Genomic DNA, 21,428 nt, shown 5'->3' on the forward strand with positions numbered 1-21,428 from the left:
CAGCAGGTAGCCTAGCGTGTAAGAGCGTTGGGCCAGTAACTGAAAGGGCGCTGGTTCGAATCCCTTAGCTGACTAGGTGGTCACTCTGGATAACAGTGTCTGATAAATGACTATGGCAAATGTGGACCGGATTAATATAAAAGATACATATCAATCCAAGTTCAATAACTTAATGGTAAGACCTGATACTCGCTACAAAAGCAGCATGAACATCTTCAGTGCTCATTTTCAACATCACTGAGACCCATTTCAATGTATGTTTATCTCAGCTGCTGATGCTGCTGCTGCATTCTGTCAATGTCTGTATCACATGTTCTAACATATTATCCCATATTCATTATTTCTGTCCATCTTGAGATGAAGAAAATACCTGCAAGAAACACAGACGTACATGAAGTACCAGGTGACAGATGGTATACTGTTGAAACAACCACAGCAGAGACATTTTAGCCCTGTTTATACCTGCCGCTTACATGCGTCCTGATATTGTCCTGATATTGTCCTGATCTTGCCAAGTTCACTGTACACTTATAAGATCTGATCAAAATCAGTTCACAATGCGATTTTTAATGGTCTACACCTGTCTAAAAATGTGGGCACAATTGGAATGAGGAGAAGAACAGGAAAAATGACGCATGTTAGAACCAGGTATAAACGGGGCTTTTATGTTGATTTCTGAAAATCAAACTGAACAACTTGATGTAATAATTGTGAGGCTTTCTCTAATCTGAGGGATTAGAAAGGTCAACCCCGTTGGCTGTCTTTCTACCCATTCCAACTAAACAACCCCCTCCTGCGTCCAGGGAAAGGCCATAACTGCAGCCATTGGATACTATTTTCTTGCTTCCCTGTGGAAAAGTGCATGCATGACATTTACCCTCCTTTCTGTCACGTTTTCTGTGTTTGTGCATCTGAGTTTATCTGTTTTTACATTCCATGTTTTGTTCCTAGAATATTTCAGGTGGGATTACCTTGAATTTGACCAGATGTGTTCTGAGAATAATCTAGGCCCAGGGAACAGTCAAACATTTTCAGAACTTTTTTGTGTTTAAGTCATGACGCGAAGATCATTTTTAATTTGACATTGTCGGACATTTTTCCTGGGAACATTGGAGCTGTTTAGTTGACATGGTAAAGCCGAGGCCGATGTCCTCCTCTCAGCATATCATAGATAAACTGTTGTGTGTCAACACAGCCAATCTTTTCAGCACAGCTCCAGATTCCACCACTCACACAGTTCATCCACAGGTACCAGACAATGGCTACACATGTGTCTAATTAAGCAGACTCTCTGTGTCTCTCTCTCAGCCAGCAAAACAGAGTTATAACAGGCCACAAAACAACCCCTAAGCAACAGAAAAAACAACCTCACTGTTGGATGAGTCAACATTTTAATTATCATTTTATTTAGATTGTACATTTTCACAAGCTAAGAAGTATTGTGGATAGCTGAGGGATTCTTTGTTTTCAATCTGTATAAACATTGCAATTAGTTTCTTCTAGTTAAACAACCAATGTGATGTAAATGAATACAAATACTCTAGGGTATTTTATTTCTTCACCTGCCTCTTAGTGGGCTTGTTATCCTCCCTCACCCACAAATTCCAACACATTCATCCTCTGTCACTGTGAAATATCAGCAATCTGACTGCAGATACCAATGCGTTAAACCACCCAGCTGCCTCAGACCTCATAGATAAAATGTTAGTCTTTATCCTTTATTGCGTTCCTATCACCCATGTGATATTTTGTACTTTAACCTCTGTGTACGGTCCTATATGCTCCTTACTTGTGCGGGATGTCAAAGTATAATAAATAAAGGCCCAAATAGTAAAAGATAGAAAGAATAAGAGGTTATATACCAAAAAACAATATCATATTCAGGCAACAGCATAAATGAAACTATGGTAGAATGTGTTGGCTCAGGAAATATAACAGGAGAGCTCGATCAATATCTTATCATTTACAATAGTTCCATCATATGTACTGGGGAAAATATGTTGTTTGCTGTAAAACAAAAATGCTATTCTCTAATGTGATGTATTTTATGGGGAATCTGAATCTGATCTAAATTGCTCACAATGCTCCTGAGCAGGATAGAAATAGACCTTTCTTATCCAATTACTGTTTCAATCAAGTACACACACATCTAATTTTAATGCCTAGTAAATAACATGTAATATATATATATTATGTTTTGAAAAGCCACAGGGACCCAAGCAGCATGTCATAAATGCTTTAAAATGTCCAGTGGCTAAAGTAATTTGCCGCACATGCCACATGTATGTGTGAAGTGACTGTGTGCTGGGTAGTCCACATGAGGAAATTATTACTTCAAATGTATCTAAAAATGGATTGACATTTTCAACTTGCACATTACATCTGAGAAGTTACATATGGTTATGATACAAGGTTGATACTTTCTCAGAGATTCTCAGGAGACATACAAAATGCTACAATTTACGTACAAGAGTCACATGTTCTGCGTCAGCTTGACTCAGATGCCAGTCATATAAGATTTACAAGTCTTTGTTCCAAGAAGATCGACAGTTTTATTGTGAAGGCAACATGACAATAGATTGAGAGCAAATTGATGCTAGTGTGTTGAATGGTTGTGTGTAATTAAAGTGTACACAACAAAGCGTTAATTATGAGAATCCATCTGTCACGTGATCTGTTACAACTCTTAACGCCGTCATCTGTACGGCTGTTGTCAACAGCTCCAGAGCGCTTTACGACGCTTACAGAGCAGTTAGAGTATAAACTCATTCAGGTAGGAATGGTCTGTCTACCAGAGAAAACCCTACACCCATTCCCCCCTTTCATCCAGTATAGAGAAAATATGTCAAACTGCTTTGATAGACCAAAATAATGTTTGATTCCATAATGTACATTCGCCATATCACCCAAATAGCTCATTGTACATGTTAGGGAGAAACTAACCTTGACATGTGGATGTGAGTGTGTACTGCATGTGTCTTTGCGTGTGTGCTTTTTGCATGCGCTACAATGTCAAAGTGAGCTCTTGAAATTAGTGTTTTGCTGCAGAGGGCCGAGTTAGTGACAAAATGGTGGCGTCCCAACAGAATAATGAGTTCTGTAGACCATTCTAGATGAAAGGTTCCATGGTGGTCTAGCCATCTATACTGTCTGTGCTCTGGGCCTTTGTAACTCCATCTCCATCTCCAAATGATACCATATCAAAACACACACGCACACCACAGATGAGATATATTGACACCTAAAAAGCTGCCTACCTCATTTAAACCACTGCCATCAAAGTGATGGGGATTTTTTGCTTCTTCAAAGACCTCAGCCTTAACACACAAAGTCCCTTGGATAAAAGCGCCTGCCTAATGACCGTACTATTATTAATACAGTAAATCCCATTGTACCAGGAACTGACAAAAAGCCACCCGCCAAAGTGTATTGGAATGTAGCAATGCATCCTATATTCTCATGATCGCCCAGTGACCGACACAGAAGCTTTTACCTTTGTAAAACAGAAACGGGAGAAACACAGCGAAACTGAGTTACATTGAGATCACTTAGGCACACTGCTTCAACGTAAGCCTCTTCAAACTAGAGTTTAAAAATAATCAGAGAGAAGGGAAATAAAAATACAACAGGTATACTGGGAACAGAGAATATCATTTCGTCTTTATACAAATTTAGTCTGTCCATGTTTTTGAAAGGTAGCATGGCTACAAGACTGCGGCGGGGTAGAGCGCCGCCAGGGTGCAGTGTAGCAGCGCAACCAGTAGGGGCAGCAGTGAGTAGAGGTGTGTATTAGATGATGGCAGCCCAGCTGAATTCCTGGCTATGGAGTTGGAGGTACCGGAGTCGTCGATCTGTGGGTCCTGTGGAGGGAGGGAGGGAGGGACAGAGAATGTCAGAGGAGCGATAGAGCAAGTTAAATTAGGCCTGATCAAATTCTTTTTCTGGGGGGACATTTGTGCCATCACTTTGCTTGCTTTTGTCCAACTGTCAAATTGAAGCAATCTGACAAATCCCGGCTGCATCTGTAACACCTGCATTTAAATTGTCCACATTCATGCTCTCTTGGGGCTACACTCGCAAAACACTATAATAAAGAAAAATAAACAATTAGAGAAAGCTGATGTAATCCAAATCAAATAAGAATGTCTTAATAATACCGCAAAAGTGTGTGATTAAATTGGCCCATTAGATTAGAAAAAAGGTTGTTTTGAGAACTAAAATGTCAGTTGGCTCTATCATATCCATGTGTTGCTTTGGAGATGAGATAAAAAAAAAAAGGTATTTGACGCACTAATGAAACGTTGAGCTGAAAAGGGGCCATCTCTTCTCAGGCTGTTTGAACCTGCCGCTGCCTCCTTAAATGTCACTCTACGGAATAATGCTGCTTTATTATGTACAATGACATTTACTGAACTTTAAAAGGCACTAGATAAGCAATGCTCACGTCAGCGTAGAGGACTACAAAGACCATGAGCACATGTGCAAGAGGGGTCGCCTTGACTTCTGTCTGTAGGCCTGTGACCTTTGGCATGAGATCAGGGTCTGAGTAGTAATTACCATAGTCTTTCCTCGTAATTGAAAATCGACACTACTGTTCATACGTGTAATTTTACATAGATCAATGATGAGCTAGGACCCACACAGATTTTTCTGGTTAGGTCATGTGTTCAGGAAAAACTCCTGGCCTTAGTCATAATCAATTGTTAGTTGATAGTTCTGGCTTAAACTTAGTATAATCTTTTTTTTTCCTCAAACAAGAGTAATCAGGATAATCAAACTATGTACATATGCTGTACACTTACCACGCAAAGCACACCATCGACTGAAACGTTGGACTTCAGTTTCTGAGCCTGTAAAACCAAGAGAGATGGAGAGATATGGTCAAAACCACCCTACTGTGTGTGTTCATGTGTGTGCTGAGTGTGTGCCATTTGAATTTGTTGCAGTGCTCAAACATCAGTGATTTGTTGCTTTGGAAGGCTCTCTGCTGAAGTACATGTTACCGTTGATCCTTCTACAGCATTTAGATCCAGTTTGTTACAGATGACTTGAAAGCGATGGGACTTCCTGTATTTCCCAGACTAGACTGTATGAGGATATGTCTCCAGTCACAGTAAACTCTGAGATTTTCCTCTTCTTAACCTTTTTTATTTATAATTTGCCCTGAATAAGAGCAAGGCTGCTGTAGGTCATTTCATATCCTGAGACACAGGCTTATCCAGTTTCATCCGGTATTTACAGGGTCTCAAGTGGACAAAGACCTTGAAGGAAAACTGCTGTTGTCAACAGTAAAACAGAAGTGAGGATCTACATGAGTCACCTGTGTTCAGTGCCCTATGTGAGCCAGTCACTCGCATGCTTTACAATAGGCTACTTGTAGTTTTACATTTAGTTAGAGCTAGGCAAAACGGTTTGTGTGTGTGAGTCTGAAGTATTACAAACTTGCCTTGCCACTAAGTGTAAAATTGTGTTTCTGTGGAATAATATCCGTCATTCATACTCTGTTTGGAGGACTGCACTTCGTGAACACATTATGACCAACCAAACATCAAAGCAACACATAATTGCAAGTATAATGCCTAGTCCACCAACATATGACTGGGACATTCAGTTAGACTGATAGCTAGTCCTGATCAATGTGATGTGGGAGTGTAGAAGACAGTGTGAGGGTGTGTGGATTTGGCTGTAGTGGGAGCTGGATGGGACACAGCAGAGGGAAATGACAGATGTTTGTCATTGCTCACTGAACGGAACCCAGAGCTGTCCCACAATTCATTTCTCTCCCGTTGGCCTAAACCATCCATCAGCTTGACTGGGCATGCGGTTATTGTTTCAGATACACCACCATGCATCATCTACGGGACTTCATGTGGAACGGAGGAGAATCAGACCTGCATCCATACATGTATGTGTAAGGTGTTGAATACTAATAACCTGTAACCAGATTACCAAGTAAAAAACCTAATACAATCAGTATACAACCTGACCAAGATGTTACAAAAGACATTTGCATCCAATTTCACCCACTGGGGATGTTGATGCAGAAATGCTGACTGAATTCATATGTTTTACTCATTAACTATTCAAAAGTAAAACTGAATCACTTCTGGGGACCACATTGAATGATCGGTTTTGCTGGTCTTAACTTTCAGGCCCAGGTTGGGGAGCGCTACAGGCCCTGCTGGGCTCAGCAGCAACAGAACAAACTCTCCTTCCTTTTGTTTCAGGTTCTTAGATACGCTAGGAGCCACCTGACTTTAATCTCCGATGTGGGACAAAAGGCATTCCTGCCTGCGCCACTTTCAATACACACAAAGAGAGGCAAAGAGAGGCAAAACCCTCTCACAAGACAAAAAGGACCCTTTCTAATTCAGTTTGAAGCTTATGGTAAAAGAAAAAAAAATCCTGGCAGTTTGAGAAATACACAGTGAAGCTAAATTAGATTTTAGAAAATTAACAAAAGGAAGCAGAAAAAAGCACATCTTTCAAGCTGCTCACAGAGATCCTCACACGGGGAGAAGTTGTCTTTTGGCAGTAGTCTAGTGGGGCCCTAAGTCACTGGACGAGTGCTAAAGCTGTCTGGCAGTACCAGCACAGAGGGTTTCTAATCGATGATGAGAGGAGAGAGGAGTGAATGTTCTTACAGGCCCGTCCCCTGTGTGATTAGAAAGAGCTTGTCTGCCTCCGACAGCCGTCCCTGCTCAACACATGCTCCAGAGCAAACAGGGCTAACAGTGTGTGTGTGTGTGTGTGTGTGTGTGTGTGTGTGTGTACTGTACTGTATGTATTTGTGTGTGTGTTGTGTGTGTTTGGAACTCCTTGCGAAGTGAGAGCTTTCCTCTGGTTAGAGAGTGTGTATATCTATAGCCCAACTCTAAACATTTTAGTGGCCGAATTTGCTTTGTGGAAGCCTTTTGTATTTTGAACAGAAAGACTAAATTCCCACTGATGGAGTTACAATCTTAGATGTTCATCTTAACCTCAGCTCATGTAAATCATCACTGAATGCCCCATCAACCATTATGAGCTCTGATACAACATCAGTGTCTGTAACATTGACAGATCCATCTCCAGCAGGTTGTCTAAGCCAGGAGTCACCCTGACAACATCACAGAGATAACCCACTCCACCCCTGGACCTGAACACTATTTATCCCCCGTCCAGATCAATTGGGGTAATCTATTCTAATTTGTCCTATTAGCATATGAATGCCCTTTCAAATGGCGCTGGCGGAGCATCCAGGGACGCAGCCAGGGACAGAGGACCTCATCAGGCGAGGGGTCGGCTGGCTGGCAGTCAGGCAGGCAGTCATCTGTGTTAATGGGAGATGGGTGGCAGCCGGTGACATTCAGATCAGTGTGGGTGACCACGCGTCACCTTGTCACTTGGTGACACCACCAAGCCTTTATTCCTGAGGTGAATGAAGCCTACATGCCGGCAATGTGGGATTCTCTAGGGCACTAGAGTGTGTGTATGCTGTGTCAAATAGAATCAAATCGAATGTTATTTATCACATGCTTCATAAAACAACAGGTGTAGGAGTGAAATGCTTGTGTGGAGTATATAATATATATATAATATACTATACTGTATATATGTAGTGTGTATGCTGTTTGAGTGAGTGTTTGAATTGCAGTGTGTAGCAGGACGTGCTGACTGACTCACTGAAGGACAGTGTTCTGTCTATGAGAAGGACTGATTCCACTCAGTGTGTACACCACTAACACTTCCATCTGTGTGCCTCAGACTCCTATACTGCAGAGCAACTGTTAGTCCTTTCCAGTTAATTCAGGCTCTGCTGAAATGAGGCAGTATCAGTTCTCAAATCAAATCAATAATGCTTAAATTAAACCAGCGCCTGGCTAAAATAGTTCCCTCAGAACAGATGCTTGGCTGTTGGCCTCCAGGACAGGAGGTCCATGCGGTATGAAATCAGCTGTTGGAACCCTCACCTGCAAGCTGCCACAGAAGTGGTAGAGGGACTCGTCCCCTGCCTTGAGGTGATTGGTGTTTGTGGCGACATCCAGTGAGTTGGGGGACCGGTCCTTAGCCTTCTGGGAAGGAGCGGTGGTGGAGGTGGTGGTCTGCACCGGTGGTATGGGCTGCCACACTCCCACATCTGTCCCGTTCCCAAATGCCTGGATGGCATTGCCTACAGAAAGACCAAACACTGTGTTAGACATCAATGTTGTAGAGAGAGGGAGCGGGAGGGAGAGAGGGAGAGAGAGAGAAAGTCCATATGTGGACTTGTTTGTAAGAGACTACATCTGTCCAAAATCTAAAGCTTTTCATAAAGCCATTACTGGAGTAAAACACTATCCGTTTAGGCTATCTTTCCCAAACACTATGGAATAGGTGGGAGACAATTTAATTCTATGGAAATACACCGGGGGAAAAACTCATGTCTAAACTACAACTCTAGTGAGTGTGCTTAAGTTCGGCTGAGGGATATGAATATATTAGCTAAGGCCATAATAATAATAATAACAAAGTGATGATGTGGCCTTTTACCCAACACATTAGAGTGCATACAATGTTCCTGGTCTATCTTTGAAGTGAAGCAGACAGGCAGATGTGAAGCTAGATGAATCAGTGTTATGCACCGCTCACAGAATAATTCAACTATTTCTTCCCTGGGTCATTGAATCCATTTAAACTGTGAGCCAACACTTTGGAAAAGAACGGACATGCTTTTTATTATTATTTTTTACTTGTCAGCTCATTTAGCCTTGAATCGTCTAAGGCTGTATAGGGCCACACCTCTTAAATGCTGGCTGTGAGTGAATCAATGAAAGCTGGTTTCATTATCTTGCGGTGAAGAAAGCGGGTGTGCCACTGAGCCTATCCTAGTGCACTAATACTTTGTGCTAGCACAGCGGAGGCCCGATGAGTGTACTGAATTTGTTGATAAGGTCTTTTATGGAGCTTTGTTCTCAACAAAGGCTAATTAGAGACACCGCATTAGACGGTGTCGTCTGTCACGGCTGATGAGGTGCTTTTCTAGTTCGGAAGGGTGCTTTTCTAGTTTCAAATTTAGGCACAATGCTTGTGCTGTGATAATGTACATGAGTTTAGCTCCTATTTAGCTCTAGCTCAGTGTCAGGGCTTTCAGTGGAGTTTGAGGAATCAGCAGCACTTGAGAAATTCTAACATGTATAACCTGCCAGTCAAGCCCCTGAGAATACATACTGTAATTAATTCCTAATAGGATGAGTGTATTCCTAAAAGGGTTATTTGGCTGTTCCCATAGGAGAACCCTTTAAAGAGCCTTTTTTGGTTCCAGGTAGAACCCTTTCCACGGATGTTTCTACATGGAACCCAAAAGGGTTCTACCTGGAACCGAATATGTTTCTCCCTCGAACCAAAAATGGTTCTCCTATGGGGACAACTGAAGAACCCTATTGGAACCCTTTTTACTAAGAGTGTGAGTGTACAAACTGGACCCTGTGTCTTATTCTTGCTGACAGACGAGAGTGGGGTTTAACACTGGGCCTTTACTCTGCAAACACTGAACAATGTTAGAATCCAGACACCCAGGAAGGCTGTTCCAGCTGCACAAGAATGCAGTGTTTGTCTTACCAAGAGGAGAGGAGAGATAAATCCCATGTTTAAACACAGGGAATATCACACAGTGTGCAAACAGCCTTGAATCTGCCACTTAATCGTTTCTGTTTCCCTTCATCAAGTGCAAACAGCACATGATATCATATCACTTAGTGACATTTACATCAACCAAAACACTGACCGCATGACCGTCTGTTGAACCAAACAAATAGGTCCATTTTGCTATGGCTGTATTCATTAATCTAGCAAGGCAATATTTTGAATAATGTAGAAGTGTGTCGTGTCCACCCCTCTCGACCCTTTTCGCCAACGTAAAAAAAGTTTGAAGGCGTTCGTAAAATCACTCTAGTTATCTACTCCGATTTTAGAGAACTCTGGTCCGTGTGCCAGAGCGCAGAATAACTGATGAATTTACGAACGCTCAACACCCGTTGAATATGGCCGTGTCAGTAAACGTTGGCTAAAAAGCGTAATTAAATTGTTGCCAGCTGCAGTTAGTCATTAGCGCTCTGGATAACATGAAAACAGCCTTACCAGCTCTGCTAGGGCGAGTAAAATGGTCAAAGTGAGGTGTTCTCTGATTTATGTCTTGAAGTAGCTAGCAAGCTAGTCAACGTTAGCCAGTTAGCTTGAGTGCTTAACTGTCGTTGTGAGGTCAGAACGCTCGGATCAACCCTACTCCTCAGCCAACGCTCTGAATTTACGAACGGACAATTTGACAACGCTCTGAATTTACGAACGTCCAGAGCACACTCGGAGCGCCCTCCAGATTGAATTTACGAGCGACTCGACCTAGAAAGCTAATTTTCTAAGGGCCTCCCCTTTATTTTATTTATTTATTTCACCTTTATTTAACCAGGTAGGCAAGTTGAGAACAAGTTCTCATTTACAATTGCGACCTGGCCAAGATAAAGCAAAGCAGTTCGACACATACAACAACACAGAGTTACACATGGAATAAACAAAACATACAGTCAATAATACAGTAGAAAAATAAGTCTATATACAATGTGAGCAAATGAGGTGAGATAATGGAGGTAAAGTAAAAGTAAAACACTGGAATGGTAGATTTGTAGTGGAAGAAAGTGCAAAGTAGAAATAATGGGGTGCAAAGGAGCAAAATAAATACAGTAGGGGAAGAGGTAGTTGTTTGGGCTAAATTATAGATGGGCTATGTACAGGTGCAGTGATCTGTGAGCTGCTCTGACAGCTGGTGCTTAAAGCTAGTGAGGGAGATAAGTGTTTCCAGATTCAGAGATTTTTGTAGTTCGTTCCGGTCATTGGCAGCAGAGAACTGGAAGGAGAGATGGCCAAAGGAGGAATTGGCTTTGGGGGTGACCAGAGAGATATACCTGCTGGAGCGCGTGCTACAGGTGGGTGCTGCTATGGTGACCAGTGAGCTGAGATAAGGGGGAACTTTACCTAGCAGGGTCTTGTAGATGACCTGGAGCCAGTGGGTTTGGCGACGAGTATGAAGCGAGGGCCAGCCAACGAGAGCGTACAGGTTGCAGTGGTGGGTAGTATATGGGGCTTTGGTGACAAACGGATGGCACTGTGATAGACTGCATCAAGTTTATTGAGTAGGGTATTGGAGGCTATTTTGCAAATGACATCGCTGAAGTCGAGGATCGGTAGGATGGTCAGTTTTACGAGGGTATGTTTGGCAGCATGAGTGAAGGATGCTTTTTTGCGAAATAGGAAGTCAATTCTAGATTTAACTTTGGATTGGAGATGTTTGATGTGAGTCTGGAAGGAGAGCTTACAGTCTAACCAGACACCTCGGTATTTGTAGTTGTCCACATATTCTAAGTCAGAACCGTCCAGAGTAGTGATGCTGGATGGGCGGGCAGGTGCGGGCAGTGATCGGTTGAAGAGTATGCATTTAGTTTTACTTGTATTTAAGAGCAGTTGGAGGCCACGGAAGGAGAGTTGTATGGCATTGAAGCTCGTCTGGAGGGTTGTTAACACAGTGTCCAAAGAAGGGCCAGACGTATGCAGAATGGTGTCGTCTGTGTAGAGGTGGATCAGAGACTCACCAGCAGCAAGAGCGACATCATTGATGTATACAGAGAAAAGAGTTGGCCCAAGAATTGAACCCTGTGGCACCCCCATAGAGACTACCAGAGGCCCGGACAACAGGCCATCCGATTTGACACATTGAACTCTATCAGAGAAGTAGTTGGTGAACCAGGCGAGGCAATCATTTGAGAAACCAAGGCGTGACAAGGAGCTGACCAATTGGATCGTAATGACGTAGCAGACCACTGGACACATTTATTCAACATATAATTTGTTTTATTTTTTAACCTTTATTTAACTAGGCAAGTCAGTTAAGAACACATTCTTACAATGATGGCCAACACAGGCCAAACCCGGACAATTGTGTTCCGTCCATATTGTTATTTTTTATTTTTTTAACCTTTATTTAACTAGTCAAGTCAGTTAAGAACAAATTCTTATTTACAATGACGGCCTACCGGTGAACAGTGGGTTAACTGCCTTGTTCAGGGGCAGAACACAGATTTTTTAGCTCAGGGATTCAATCCAGCAACCTTTCGGGTTACTGGGCCAACACTCTAACCAATAGGCTACCTGCCGTCTAGGTGTCCTAGAACTGTCTACTTTCTTGTGTTCTGACTTATAAAACAGTAGGAAATTAATAAAATAAGTAATGTAACCATACTATCAGTAATTACCAGTAAATCTATTGCCCGAAATTGGGCACTGTAGTCATTATTTAACAATTAACATTGACATTATTTCAATAGTCAGAGTTTTGGTGTTTGTTTTGCGTAGTCATACAGAACAAAGATACAATCGATCAGTACAGGGATTGGATATACTATTGAAGGACATAGTTAAAAGTGAGTCTCCTCCGATAAGAGGGTTTTTATAGGAGAGAGCTAACACTAATCTCTGATCTTTTGAACTAGGAGTGAGTGCTTAGACGTGGCATAAAGGAGCCTTGCCAATGTGCCCGCTGGAGTTCCACTCAGGCTGTTGGTCAGAAGAATAGGACCATTACTGATCTCCTAGGTGATTTCTCAGGAGCACAGAGGGTGGATGCCCCCTGGGCACTTATGGATTGCTGATAATGCTGCCGGTTACTCAGTGTGACCTCTCTGTTGGGATATTCTTTCTCACAATGCCACTGCTACCGGCAAATGAACCACCAACCACTCTATATGTACCATCGAGCAGAAGTAACTCTCTACTTCTCTTTTCTCACTTCCTACTTTTTTGGTCACGTAACAACCCTGTAATGCCTTTTGTCATGGCTGAATAAAGCTGTATGACAAATACTGAACCACCATCACTGTACTGGATTGACGAATGGTGCAAGAGAACAACAGTACTTTACTCTGCTGACCTAGAGGCAAATGCAGGAGAGCATCCTTAACCGGGAACAATGTATGCTTAGCATTAAATGAAGAAAATCAGCAGCTACGCTTTGTCTTCTAATGCCTTCCAAAATAGCTTTCCGCAAGCGGACAGAGCCCTCCTGCTGGCCCCCTGGTTAAGGAGCCAGAGCAAGGCCCTGTCACAGTTTTGGAACCACACCAGCACTGACGGTTGTGTGGGAGCATATCTGTCACTGTGTGTTAATGCTGACAAATGTTCCCTCTGAGCTGCTTGGTAGCCCCGAGACTGCCACGTGTCATGTAAAAATCTTCCCAGTGTGAAATAGTTCCCAATCATTCTGATCGTATTCTGATTGTGACGTCATGCTTTAAAATTTCTCCCAGCGTGAAAATGTTCCCAGTTCAATAATTGCACACGTAACTCTTTATGTGGATGGCTGCGCTCGTGCAGATGTTTCTCACACACCCTCCCTCGATCTTGAAAAATTGTTCTGTGGGCACACACATTTGCTTCACACATCTGCCAATTAATGGTGGCCAGCAGTATTGACTCTGGCTTTTTGAGCCATAAGGTCGGCATATAAATACCCGGACTCGCGGTCAAAGTGCTGAGGGTTGATGTGAGGAGAGAGTTTTTGCGATTGCAAAGACTTGGGCGCTACGTTTTTGATTGAGAGTGCATATATTTGTTAGTTAGTTAGCTAGCTATGCAAACAAGTTAAAAATGCACACCTCTGAGAACAAGCCACCTCGACCAGTTTACAGCTAATGTTGCTAGTTACTGTAGCTAGGTAAATCAAGAGCGAGGTGGTGTGAGAGAAACATCTGCCATCCACACAGACGCACGTTCAATTATTGACTGGGATCATTTTCACGATATTTCACAACATGACGTCACAATCACAACATAATCAGATTTTTTTTTATTAGTCTCAGAGAGAGAGAGAGAGAGAGGGGATTTAGCCATGCCTTGGTATCTCTGAGGGGATCAGAGGCTGGGCTCCCCGCTTGTGCCATCAAACCCCTGAAACTCTTCCCGCCTGCTGTTCAACCTTTCCAAGTTCTCCAACGTCACCCCGCTCCTCCACACTCTACCGGCTCCCAGTTGAAGCTCACATCCATTTCATGATCCTGGTGCTTGTCTACGGAGCAGAAAGGGGAACTGCACCTCCCTACCTTTAGTCTATGCTCAACACTTGCACTCAGTGCCGGATTACTGAACAGGCACGCAGGGGTTGGGGGTGCACCCCCAGATAGCATATGAACACGTCAGTTGGGATCTCCCTGGAGGTCATAAGCCCTGGCAAAATGTGTAGAATAGCATGAGATTAGCTACAAAACTGAAAATGGTTCTGTCTGCCACTTGGCAAAATGTGTAGAATTGTAGGAAATTAGCTTAAAATCAGCAAATTTTTCTTTCACCTTCATGGCAAATGTGTAGAATTGCAGGATGTGATCTGTTTTCTTACTAGCACTGACTTTGCTGATAGCTGCTTTATTGACGAAAAGTTGTACTTACTATGACTGTGATACGTGGTTGTCTCACCTAGCTACCTTAAGATGAATGCACTAACTGTAAGTCCCTCTGTATAAGAACGTCTGCTAAATGACTAAAATATTAATGTAAAATGGAATAGAGGGAGAGTTGGACACAGTTTAACCCGGACAAGCTTCACAGGCTCTTCCTGGATGTCTAGAGGAGCACAGAGACGTGTAGAGACAATCAGCACTCCTATTAAGGACAGTACTCGGTCTGGGAATCATGTCAGATTTTCTTGCCAGGAGAACAAATATTCAGGGAAGGTGCTCTTCAGACAGACAGCTCTCCCAAAAAATCCTGAGTTTGGGTAGGGACAAAATAATCCCCTCGGAAACATGACATAGGCGGACTGTGTTTACTGGCAGACAAAATGCGGACACAGATGTCTAGGCTAACGTCATGGTGAATGCAAACAACTCACTTGCGAAATGTTTACGTCAGGAAATGAACGGATATGACGCTGGACGGATGTCCACACTCCTCCCTTTCCTCTCTGCCATACTGACGTTAGTCTAATTGCATACGTGTATGCTGGACCATTGGTACATTGTGGGAGGCAACCCGTCTTTCTAGAGACACTATCTCAATGGCTTTCTTTCTCAAAGCTAAAACCCAAATCCTTCTCAATAGCAGTAGGTCAAATAGACTTCAATGACACTGAAATTCCCCTAAATAAATTGCTCTGTTGTGATAGTGCTGTGTCATGCACATTGTCACATTGGGAACAAAATGTTATATATAACACTATCTCTATAATACAGTGAAAACAAACTTCCCCATAGGGTCGGTGAGAGCGTGACTATAGTGGATCCTACTGGCTTTGAAAAGGGCTGAGAGACAATGCCATACCAATAACACAGCAGAGGAAGTTGAGCTGTGATTGTACAAAGACAGGCACTACAGCCATGGATCTGCTATCTCCAGAGGCCTGGCACCTTGTGATAGTGAAGGAGCTGTATTTATTAAAGAAGGAATTGCTGTGGCGGAGGAGTGGATGGAGAGAGAGAGGGAGGGGGGGTGATTAATTAAAGCTGTCTGATATGTGAGAGGAGGTCCACCAAGTTAGAAGACAATGCCCAGGGCCCAGTTAAAAAAAAGGTGATATATCTGGATTTTGCCTATCGGATAGGATTAAATGCATAGAAAAATAATGAATAGAATGGACAAATCATTGGCTTGAATGGGGATTACCATTCTATTCATTCTATTTCTATGCATATAATCATATCCGATAGGCGAAATCCGGATAAATCACTTTTGAAAAAATGGGCCCTGGCTATTGCTGATCTGGGAGAGCTACTCCGTGGAACTATTCACTCACACAAGAACATATATTATTAATGTGCGCACGCACGCACGCCAAAAAGCTCACAGGAGAAATGGAGCATCACTTGGGAGAGAGGGAGGATAAAGGAAGGGACAATGAGAGAGGGATGAATAATTGGCAGGAGACCCGCAATGAAAGAGTGGAGGAGACAGGAAAATGGTATGAGAATGAAGATGAGAGGACAGGAGATGCGCGGTCAGTCACTCACGGAGGCAGCTGTTGTCTGTGAAGAACTCTGTGAATTTGTCACATTCCTCCTTGCCATTGCCACTGCTGCTGCAGTCACAGTAGGGGACAACACTGATCTTAGGAGAGCGCAGGTAGTTGGGCGTCATCACGGTACCTGTTGGGAGGGGGAAGAAATACAATAAATTACCCAATGCAGCTGTTTTTATATCAATATCAAATCATTTCCGGGTAACAATTAATTACCTTACTGTAATAGATTTCCATTAAATTGGACAAAAATAGTAAGAATTTAGCTAGGACTGTCTGGATGTGGTCTGAGTGGGGAGGGGAAAACTGAAAACTAGCTGTTACTGGCAGTGAGGTTTGGAACTCTTTGTAAAGCCGAAACTCCCGCCCATGCAAAACTGCTGATTAAAAGGGCCTGTGTTAGTTTAAACAATGTTAGTTTAATCAGCTGTTGTACAATATTATACAAATCACAGTAAAAATGGACTTTTGTCTGTACTGGGCCTTTAAAGAAAGTGTTTTTGTTCCATTTTGTTTGCCATAGACATGGTATCCTCTGTGGCAGAGCCACGACCTGGTATTCTTGGCTGGTCATCGGCTGGTTATGAGGTATGGTGAAAGAGGACCTGCCTCCCACTGCACCTAACCATCATGTAATGGTCAATCCCTATCATACTGCAACTGTTAGCAAAAACTTTCTTCCAGCTCTATTTTCATCCAATTCTCTCATCAACACGTAACACTGAAAACATAATGGAGTATTTTCAAAAGTGATAATGTGAAGTATTTCCAAATGCAGTGGGAAGAATTAGGTTTCTCCAGCTTTGTAGTAAACTAAATAGCTACAGTCAGTGATTTCTTGCTCCCTTAACGCATTGTTCCCCTACTGGCGTCCGTCCAAACAAGCCCTTCTTGTTTTGCGGCAAAATGAATTGGCATTTTGTTGGTTGCTGTGTGGACTATCTGTAACAGCTGTGCTAGTCAGGAAAATGTGATGGATTGAGCTAGAATGGTTCCCTTAGCACACAGAAGCAGAGAGAAGGGGAAGATAAAGGAGACAAATCTTCTCCCACATTCCCCCTCTCTCTTTATCTCTTTCATACCACAGGAGGCTGCTGAGGGGAGGACAGCTCATAACAATGTCTGGAGCGGAGTAAATGGAATGACATCAAACACATAGAAACCATGTGTTTGATGTATTTGACATCATTCCACTTATTCTGCTCCATTCATTACCACAAGCCCGTTCTCCCCAATTAAGGTGCCACCAACCTCCTGTCTTTCACACGCTCATTCTTTCGCTCTACTGCGTTGTCTGCAAGTATGAGTCTTGGTTTCCTTGGTTTCCTCTGGAACAATGAGCTAATTTCATGAAATGATGTGGAGGGGCAGGATGAAGTGGTGTGACATTGGGTTGTGCTGCGCTACACTCTTAGAAAATAAACACTTGAACCTTTTTGGTTCCAGGTAGAACCCTTTTGAGTTTCATGTAGGACGCTTTCCAAAGAGAGTTCTACATGGAACCCAAAAGGGTTCTAAATGGAACCAAAATGGGTTCTCCCTAGAACCAAAAAGGCTTATCCTATGGGGACAGCGGAATATCCACCTTTGGAGAGAGGATAGGAGGGGGGTGAAGGGACTCTCTGTGACACATGAGGATTCAGTGAGAAAATGAAAGACCATAGTGAGACCCATCAATGTGTGTGAGGAAAGGTTGACTAATAGAAACAAGGGAGAGACTCACCGATGAGGCCAGAGTAGGACAGCAGGCAGTCAGCGTAGTTCTCCTTAAGACACCCAGAGAGGGAGCGTGGCTCAGACTGACAGTTGGCAAAGAAATCAGCCAGACGGGACCTGAAAGACAACAGTGAAACCTCTGAACTATCTCATCTCCCTTATAAGACTAACTGTGACTGTCAAATAGACAAAGCAAAAGCAATGGTACTGATTGGTACGGTTTATAAACACACGCACACACACAGTACTCATCAATCTGTTCCTGGGCTAGTTGGAGGAGAGGGAGAGCTGTTGATTCCACTCTGTGATACTGTCGTGGAAATATTGAATCAAATATTTCTCAGATACCGGAGCTTGTGTATTCAAATAGACTTTATTACAAAAAGTAGCAAAGCCGAGCAATTCCATGGAAGAACTGACTCTCCATTCTTAGTACTTGGCTTTTATACAGTCTTACCCTTACATAAGATCGTCACTCCACTTTATGAATCTTGTTGTCTTGCTTAGTTTCCATTCTCTTATTGGCTCAGACACTAGGGCATAGATTCTATTGGTGGCGTGACATGCACACTCCTACTGCAGGTCTAATGGTGCCTATAACTGATTAGCTAATGTTCCTGTCTAAAGGTCTTCACAGGTTCAGGCCGATGTTGTCTATGTATGATTAACGCATGTGCATGTCCAGTAGCCTTCACAAGATCAGCAATGGCCCAGACCAGTCATGTCTTGTTGGTCCACCTTGCCTCATCCACACGGATTCTGCTTACGTTCTGTTTTTAACATGTCTAGTATTTAAACTTATAGCGATTCTTCTTTCTACTTCAAAGAGAACGTTATAGGTACTGAAAATCACCAGATGACTGGAAATTCCACTCTCATAAGGTGATGGAGCAGCCAGCAGGTACACCTGGTCTTATAATCCCTCCCACAAACAGAGAGGAGCTCTGGATACCAAGCTCATGATACAGCTGGAAAACCTACTACCACCTAGTGTTACACATTTGTTGAGAAGGGGAAGAGAGTGGGAACAAGAACATTTAGCTAAATGAAGAGACATAAAATGGGAGAAAGAGGGAGAGGAGGGAGATAGAAAGAGAAGAGAGAGCGTGAGAGAGAGAGAGCGCGAGAGCGAGAGAGAGCGAGAGTGAGACAGAGAGAGAGAGCGAGAGTGAGCGATCGAGAGAAAGCAAGCACGAAAGAGAGAGCGATCGAGAGAAAGAGAGCACGAGAGAGAGAGAGAGAGAGCGAGAGAGAGTGAGTGAGAAGGAGAGCAAGAGAGAGAGAGCGAGACAGAGAGCGAGAGTTCGACAGAGCAAGAGAGACCGAGAGTGAGACAGAGCGAGAGCAAGAGAGAGAGCGAGACAGCGAGAGAGAGAGCAAGAGCCTGATAGAGAGAGAGAATGCACAGCCCTGAGGCTGGAATCCAAATGGACCCAATTTATTTGCACTAATGCCTCCATTTGATCCCAGACAGAGTGCTGTGGTTCTAGAGGCGATGTCAGACGTCACTCATTGAGTCCAGTCCGTTCCGCTGCATTTCAATATGGCCTCTATTACTGCCAATGAAACAGATGCCACTTACCCCAAACACATCCACTCCGCCGCCCAGTAATTCTAGCCAGAATACTGCTACATGACAGCTAAATGAAACACTTAACTCAGAAAAGACGAGCATTCAGAAAGAAAAGCGGAGTGTTTCACTGCTTAACTTGAATACTCTCAGTTATTGTAGGTAGATTCAGTGTTTGCTTTATGCATTAGTGAATAGTGATGGTTTATTTCCCATGCAATCTCCCAAGATAGACTCCAGTTATCTTAATAGGTTTGTTTATGGTCTTTTTCACAGGGCCAGGTATGTTTCTCAACACCTCTGAAGGCATGATAGCACCCTCCATGCTGTTTATTTAGACACCCCTCCATTTTGGTGCCGAACTAGAATGTGTAATCTGTCTCCAGCACCTCTTTACATTACAGAGGATGCTATCGGGAAGGGTTTGAGAAAATGAACTGTTGTTGACTGAAATGTAGTTTTATCCATACATTGACAATGGTTGGTATGTGGTGTGAGTCTGACATGTGAGACTGTGTGATTGTTAGCCATCTTATATGTTTGATGCCTGTGTACAATCTTGTGTACTGTGACAATTGTTTATCCTGATGTACCTGCAGATGTAGTTGGTCTTGCAGGAGGTCTGCAGGGAGAGACAGTTGGGCTTCTCCCTGTCCTCATAGGAGCAGACTGGTACAATGGTTTGGCGCCGGCGCTCAGAGCAGGCCGACTGATCGCCGGCTGGACAGGAACAGAACAGCATCCCGTAGCTGTGCTTGGGCGGGACCTTGTCGAAGAACTGCCGCAGGGCCTTGTGGCACTTGCGCTTGTTGCAAACCTCCGCAGTGGAGACGCGGCTGGTGCAGGGGCTGATGTAGGCCGAGCGGTACTTCTTACACGTGTCGTTCAGGTTGCAGGCCTTGGCCGCGTTCAGACAGTTGTTCTCCCTCGTCACCGCGGGCTCGCCTGTCATAAAAAGAACAACAGGGTTAGTTAATTTTCCATCATCTCTGGATTGGTAAACTCTTTTTATAAAACTGTCTATAATATGACTATAATATGAACAGGAGTGCTAGAGAGAGTTAAACATCACGTGACTAAACTTATACTGGAGTGGATGGAAAAATAAGCGATGTACAGTAAATAATATATTAATAATAATAATAATAATTTATCATTTAGGAACCTTGCCAACTGTATATTAATCTCTTCCTGGCCGCTGCTGATTGATAGCAAGGAGCCCATTTACTGCTACCCTGTTTCTAGCCCTAAATCAAACAGTGCCCCTCCTCTCCGCAGCCTTTAAAGTAAAACAAATATGCAGCTCTCCCGAACTTCAGAGCCATCAAAGCATCCGGCACCACGGCCTGCTCATCTGTCAGGTCTCGCTAATTGCCAGCTTTCTTACAGACGCCACGTTAATTACCGTTTCGAGGTACTTTTTTGGGAAAATGGAGCAATAACAGCATTTTTCTTTAATGAGCGCCAATTAAAAATAGGAGCGGTTGGTTGGTAGAATCCGGCTTGGGATGAGCGGTGCGTGTCGTGCTCCGAAAATAGTGTTAATAAGATTCAACACGTCTCTTGATGAGGACAGTGGATGGTCCAGTGGTTTCTCCATGGTAACAGAGGTGGTGTTATACCAAACTAAGAGGCAGCCTTTACACTCTTCTCCTAGGGGTTGTCACAACTCTGCTCTACAGGGGTGTCACACTCGTGTCATCAAGGACCACAGTGTCTGCTAGTTTTCAGGCTTGTATGTGCTTGCCACCAGCAGCAACACCCATAAACCAAGAGGGAGTAAGACTCTCGGACACTTTCATTTCCTTTGATAACCTTAGCTCCAGGAAAGAGAGAAAACTGGTAGATACTAAAGCCTGTGAAGACTAAAGTAGAATATCCCTGCCACACACCCGCTCCTCTGTCAAGACACTAACACACTGGTGTAGACAGGAAGTGTCTTCTCTAAAGGTCGTAGATGTGCAGTCAGGGTAGCGGGCCGGTCCCTGTGGCCAATCCCAGATGACTGGCCGGGCTGGTCTGCCAGCCGGGGCTCACGGTGACCTTTCACTGAAATCTGAAAGTTCTCCTTCACTCTGTCTGTCTGTGCTGCTCTCTTCTACTCTGCTCAATGACCAGACACATTAACTCTTT

The 21,428-nt window shown here is 43.4% G+C and overlaps 1 protein-coding gene across 2 annotated transcripts in view; it reads right to left on the minus strand.

Annotated features, from left to right (window-relative positions):
- Positions 1-1,374: 1,374 nt before the first annotated feature.
- LOC115193655 (GDNF family receptor alpha-1) overlaps positions 1,375-21,428 on the minus strand; it is an 84,269-nt gene continuing 64,215 nt past the window's right edge. For both annotated transcript variants that reach the window (XM_029752517.1, XM_029752518.1), the window contains 6 exons: positions 19,889-20,240; positions 17,733-17,842; positions 16,002-16,136; positions 7,953-8,152; positions 4,803-4,850; positions 1,375-3,860 (listed from right to left, as the gene is read on the minus strand). In XM_029752517.1, coding sequence (XP_029608377.1) covers positions 3,705-3,860; positions 4,803-4,850; positions 7,953-8,152; positions 16,002-16,136; positions 17,733-17,842; positions 19,889-20,240 — 1,001 coding nt within the window. In that variant the 3' untranslated portion in view covers positions 1,375-3,704. The remainder of the gene's footprint in view (positions 3,861-4,802; positions 4,851-7,952; positions 8,153-16,001; positions 16,137-17,732; positions 17,843-19,888; positions 20,241-21,428) is intronic.

The sequence above is a fragment of the Salmo trutta genome, chromosome 5, assembly GCF_901001165.1.
Source record: "Salmo trutta chromosome 5, fSalTru1.1, whole genome shotgun sequence".
Lineage (NCBI taxonomy): Eukaryota > Metazoa > Chordata > Actinopteri > Salmoniformes > Salmonidae > Salmo > Salmo trutta.